This window comes from Hippoglossus stenolepis, chromosome 20 (assembly GCF_022539355.2).
Source record: "Hippoglossus stenolepis isolate QCI-W04-F060 chromosome 20, HSTE1.2, whole genome shotgun sequence".
In the NCBI taxonomy this organism is placed as follows: domain Eukaryota; kingdom Metazoa; phylum Chordata; class Actinopteri; order Pleuronectiformes; family Pleuronectidae; genus Hippoglossus; species Hippoglossus stenolepis.
The window spans coordinates 20,111,283-20,117,181 of NC_061502.1; the positions used below are offsets into that span (position 1 = coordinate 20,111,283).

At 50.3% G+C, this 5,899-nt stretch overlaps 1 protein-coding gene across 1 annotated transcript; it reads right to left on the reverse strand.

The window, feature by feature from the left end:
- Positions 1-1,139: 1,139 nt before the first annotated feature.
- insm1a (insulinoma-associated 1a) lies at positions 1,140-4,053 on the reverse strand. The gene is made up of 2 exons (XM_047337969.1): positions 3,354-4,053; positions 1,140-3,163 (listed from the first exon to the last, which is right to left on the reverse strand). The coding sequence occupies exons 1-2, from the start codon at positions 3,819-3,821 to the stop codon at positions 2,246-2,248; spliced, it is 1,386 nt and encodes a 461-aa protein (XP_047193925.1). The 5' UTR covers positions 3,822-4,053; the 3' UTR covers positions 1,140-2,245.
- Positions 4,054-5,899: the final 1,846 nt, after the last annotated feature.

The following is a 5,899-nucleotide window of genomic DNA, read 5'->3' on the forward strand; positions in this document are numbered from 1 at the left end:
AGTGTTCATGTTTCCGATCAGTTTGGGTTTAATTAGTTATTGATGATATAAAACCAGGCTGAGACGTCATGATTGACAGCTGAGACAGATTCCTGATTGGTCAAGCATGTGTATGGGCGGGACCTTGTTACCGCGGCTCCTCTCCACGATCACTATTCAAACATCTGAGTCAGTTCAGCTGTAAAATAAATCTGTGCAGGACATTAGAATCATCCACGTCCACAGTGTGACACCTCTGTACGCCGGACGATCACAGGAGGAACCTCTGGAGCTCAAACACAGAGCGTGACACCGTGAGGTCGACGTCCAGCTGCTGCAGAGCGGCAGTCCGATACCAGAGTTTCACCGAGAGGAGGAGGAGGAGGAGGAGGAGGAGGAGCAGAAGTGCAGGAATGTCTTTCAGATGCAGAATGTTTTGTACGAGTCGACCTCTGACCTCTGTCACACACGGTACACAACGCTGACCCTCACACTGTGCAGGGGTCAGACTCTTCTTCTGCATCTTCTTTAATCAATAATCTGCTTTTCTCCCGTCAGCTGCTATTTCTCCACAGGAGAAGAAATCTGATCTTTAATTTAACCTAGTTTTTCCATCATTTAATAAATTTAATTAAATATTATCAGCTGGTTCTGTGATCATCTGTGAAGAAAGGTTATTTATATTTCATTGTATTGTTTAGATTCCTGTGTTTCTATGTTCTTAGTTAATCTGCTTGTTGATTCTGAGTATTTTTAAGTTTGTTATTTGTTCCTGCTTCTATTTATATTTAAAGGTTTTGATGTCATTGCTCCACATTGTGACCAGGCCTCCCTCTCAATACCTCCTGGTTAAATAGAGGATGAAAATACATAAATACTTAAGTACAAATAGCTCAGCTGGCAACACGTATTACACACGTTTCAGACTAATTCTGGTGTTTTCAACGTAAGTTTTACAGTTTTTAATCCTTAAGAAATGTGAAGAATCAGCTGCTTCATCGTCTTCAAACTTCATCAACAGCAACACGGAGCTTTTGAAGATTTGTTTCTAAATCATTCAAACGTGATCTGGATCATTTATGTTGTAAATCATATGTGAGTAATTATTTATCTGTTTGTGACGTCTGCTTGTTACAGAAGAAAAAAGATGGAAAACAAAATTGTTTCTCAGTTTGGTTTTTTATTCTTTTTTGGACATTTAGCAAAAATACTGCAGAAACATCCAAAGCAGTGTAAGAGCTACGGGCGACAAAGAAAACCAAAAACAAGAACTTAAATAAAAATCATGATTGCATTCAGTTATTATTCAAGAGCGGCTGATTGCTATAATGTCACTTGAACACACGCCGTCCTCACACGTTTCAATATAAGTTAAAATAAGACGTCATGGAAAAAACACAGCACGGGTCTGACGACACAGAGCAATAATTTACACAAATAATTTAATAAATACATAAATAAATAGAGAACAAAGGAGTTGGATATACTGTGTAGTGGAGATACAGGAGAACCACATGATATTCAGCCAGTGACACAATCAGATGAGTTTAAGGCAGTTTTACAGCAGGAGTCTCTAATCGAAGGCATTAACGGCTACGCTAGTTTCATCTTGTTGCGTTTCCAGGCGACAGCTACGGATCCACAGATCCACGAGCTCTACGGTAAAGCTACTCAGTGATGAGATGAGGTGTCTGGTTCCACAGGCCGGCCCCTCTCTTAGGTCTACAAGCTAATAGCACTTGTGCAGAGATGCTAGAAAAATAAATGAACAGTCTAACGCTTTAGGTTTTTTTTAAGGGTGTGATGTGAAAGATCCTTTAAGGTGTTGGGTTATAGGGGGGGGGCAAACACACACCCAGTACCTGCTGATGTGTTCTTGAGCAAGGCACTGAACTCGCTGCAGGTGAGCGGCCGACCTCTGACCTTTTTAAAAGTGGGTGCATCATTTATCAAGGTTGTGACTTTTTCTGTTTGCTGCAGGAGTTACACTGCAAAGATACACTTTCATTTCTCCTCAACAAAAGGTGGAAATAACAAAATTCCACTTTATTCTTTTATGATTTGTGCTTTTTTTTTAGTAGTTTTTTTACTAACGTCCCAAAATAAGTGAAAAAACATGAAACTTCAGTGTTAAAAGTTTAGAAACCTGATGATTTGAAAGACTGAAGTCAACAAGTGACACTTTCTCAAAGTGTTTGGAGTCCAGACTGGATGCACGTGGATGTGTTTGCAGTGTAGCGTCCTGAACGAGGCCCGAGGTCCCGGATCAGCAGGCGGGGCGCAGCGGCACCTGCAGCAGGATCACCTGCCGGTTCTCGGACGGGTGGCACTTGTTGATGTGTCTGGTGAGTCCCGGGGAGCTGTAGAAGATGGCGGGGCAGTATTTGCACGAGTACACCTGTGAGGAGTGCAGCAGGCGGATGTGTCGCTCCTGAGCGCCGCGGCTGCTGAAGCTCTCCCCGCACACCGGACACATGTGGCCGGTGGAGGAGCTCAGGTTCAGCGGCGCTGCGCTCTGCTCGCAGGCCGCGTCCCCCTCCTCCTCCGCCGGCTTGGCTCCGTGCTGCGACGCCACGTGTTTCCGCAGGTACGCCTGACGTTTAAACTTCTTCCCACAGTGGTGGCAGTCGTACAGTCCCTCCTCGGAGCCGGACTCGGACGGCCCGGGGCTGGGGGTGTCCCTGTCACTAGAGTCCTTCGCCTCCTCCGGTGCTGGTTTACCGGACGCGGGGACCTTGTCGCCCTCCGCTGGGCTCTGCTGTTTCGGTTTGTGCCAGCGCCGGTGCGAGGCCAGGTTCGCCGGGCAGCTGAACACCTTGTCGCACTCCGGACACCGGTACTCGACCCGGATGATCCTGGAGCACTTGTGCTGCGCCAGAGCGAACGGGTCCACGTACGCCTCCCGGCACAGCTGGCACACGAACTCTCCCAGCGGGTGGTGGTCTCCTCCGGCGGACGGAGGTCTGAGAGGCTTCTGGTCCACCGGAGCCTCTTTAATCTTGAGCCCGAGAACCGGAGACGTGGTGACATCATCCTCAAAGTGCAGTTTCCGGAAGGCTTTGGTTTTCTTGGACGCCGGTTTGCTTTTGCGCTCGGTGTCGCTGGACGGTCGCTTGGTCCCGGCGGCGGGGTGCGTCCTGGTGGAGGAGGAGGTGGGGTGCGTCCTGGTGGAGGAGGAGGTGGGGTGCGTCCTGGTGGAGGAGGAGGTGGGGTGCGTCCCGGTAGAGGAGGCGGTGGGGTGCGCCCGGTGGAGGAGGCGGTGGGTGCGTCCCTGGAGGAGGCGGTGGGTGCGTCCCGGTGGAGGAGGCGGTGGGGTGCGTCCCGGTGGAGGAGGCGGTGGGGTGCGTCCCGGTGGAGGAGGCGGTGGGGTGCATCCCGGTGGAGGAGCTGCTGGTGCCGGTTCGGCTGCTGTTGCTGGAGGCGATCTTCAGGTCCACCGGGGCGAAGAGGTGATCCATGGCGGTGAGCGCCGCCGGGGTGGGGAACGACTCCGCGGAAACCGGTGATCCGAGGTGGAAGCGACTCTCGAAGTAGGAGCGCTCGTGCTCCTGGCTGACGGGGCGGGTGGGGCTGTACAGCGGCTGGTACACCGCCTCCGGGTTCCCGAACTGAACCGGTCTAGCGCCCTGCTCCGGAGCTGTGGCCGCCGCCCCGCAGGTGGGCGTCGGCGTCTGTGCGCGCACCGGGACGGAGAAGAGAGACGCGGAGGAGGAGGAGGAGGACGGAGGCAGCGATGGAGGCGCGTCTGCTGCCGCCGGCTCCGCGTCCTCCTCGTCAGACCGAACCCGGTACGACACCGGGTTGGTTTTCCGGTTCCTCTTCACCAGGAATCCTCGGGGCATGTCGGCGGAGAGATGAAGGCACTTTGGACGCGGAGAACAAATCCACTTTCAGCTGCGCACGGACTCGAACATCCGATGCGTCCCGTGGTTCAGTGTCCTAATGGTCGTGTGTTCTCCTCCGGAGGATGTTTCTCCTCAGCATAGCTCAACTCTTCTTTTTAACAGACATGATGACATTGTTCCTCGGCCCCTCGTTGCCTCATCCCCGACCAATCAGGAGGAGCCGCGGTCCCCTGTGGATTTGGAGAGTGGGTGTGGGAGGATGGAGAGAGGGGGGGGCGAGGGAGGGAGGGGTTGCAGATTGCAAAGCAGATGTACCTGAGGGTTTTATTGTACCCCCCCCTCCCTCTACACACACACTCTCTCCTCCTCCTCCTCCTCCTCCTCCCGGGCACACGCCAGGAGCCTCCTGCTTTTACGGTCTGATGACTCTGTATAGAAATCTACACGTGCCTCGGCTTTATGCGTCTCCTCCGGGTGCTGCCGGCTCCGAGGAGACATCCGCCCCACGTCCCGGCCTCAGGACCGAGTGGCCGCACAGCACAGCACTGGGAGGAGCAGTGGGAAATGGAAATGTGCGCGCAGGAGATGAACCAGTCTGAGTTTATGTTGAACTGAAAACACAGAAAGTGAAAACTCCTCCTGAAACAGCAGCAGCTCCAAACCCGAATGAATCTCATTTAAATCTGATTTCACAGTTTGAGTCTTGGGTGCAGATTTTTAGAATTTATGAAATTCTAAGAAAACCTTTTGCAGTTTTTCTTTTACGCACTGGATAAAGAGGATGGATTCTAACATTAGAAATAACCAAACATCACCCGGACCCTGCAGCTCGTGCGCTGGCGTGACAGTTAACTCCGGACATATGAATCCGTCATTTCACGCATACATAATTAATAGCGAGAGGAGGGTTTCCTGCTTTGCATCACAATGGCAGCGCTTGTGCAAGCTGTAGAGCCGCCGTGATTGGAAAGGAAATTGCACAGTTAAAGAAAGCGGGTGGGTTGGGGGGGCAGTAGAAGTAGTGGGGGCCCTCAGGAGCAATCTGGCCCCCAGATACTGTCGGCGCGTGCTGTGCGTAATCAGTGCGCTCGTTCTGTTTCCAAATGGGGCAAAGCGAGATTAAAAGGAAATAAACCATCAAACCCAATTCCAGCACGTCCGGACTGACCCGGTCAGGACCTGAGGGCGCGAGGCATGATGGGATGTGACCTGCAGCAGGTCACTGTATCTAGTTAGGGTCCAAACTGAGCTGATATCTGATCGATAGCCGATCAATGTGATCACATTTCAAACATCGTGAGGTTTTAAAATCTGATTTCCTCTGAAACAAAACCTCCATCTTGGCATCTTTCTTCATGCAAGTCCTTGAAATCGTTCCTTGAAAACCAGATTGAAACCTCAGTGAGTTGGTGGAACAATGAACCTGTTCCTGTTTGAATCAACGTGGTTGGATTCTTCTCTGATTGTAGAGCAACAACCGGATTCTCAAGAAACTACTTTAGAGAAAATCCCTGAAAACATGTGGATCTGCGCTGGAAATCAAATTCTTTCAAACTCTTATGTAAGAAAACAACTCTTTTTAGGAACAGCAACATTTTACATAAGACAGATTAAAGATTAAAAACTGTCAAATGACCAATAAAAGAACATAAGAACACATCAGAAATGAATAAATGATTCACGTTAGCATCTGAAATATAAATAAAAGTCTGGTGGTTTCTCAGCCTGCAGCTTGTTTGCAGGACACGAGCTGCTTGTGTGTGCGGTTATTTTCCTGACAGACTTCAGCCTCATTAGCATACAGCTGTAGAGTGACAACCCCCCCCTCCTCCATATAAAGCCACACATCCACTTTCATCTGCAGCCGCTGTGATTGGTCACGCTGCCGCGGAGTCACCGAGGGGAGAGGTCAGTTACAGTTGGCACATTATGGACGAGATGTTTTTGTTGGAAATAAAAGCAGAAATGTCGACGTGTCAGAAATCATTCGTTCAATGTGTTGAATTATTTCATGTTCCAGTCGCCGGGAGCTGGTAAACGTCAAATTCAGACTTTTTAAATGGATACAAATTCAG

Coding starts and splice junctions, on each gene's coding strand:
- insm1a (XM_047337969.1), bottom strand. CDS start 3,821: ATGCCCCGAGGATTCCTGGTGAAGAGGAACCGGAAAACCAACCCGGTG. Junction 3,164..3,353: donor CCAGCAGCTCCTCCACCGGG/ATGCACCCCACC, acceptor ACCAGGACGCAC/CCCACCTCCTCCTCCACCAG.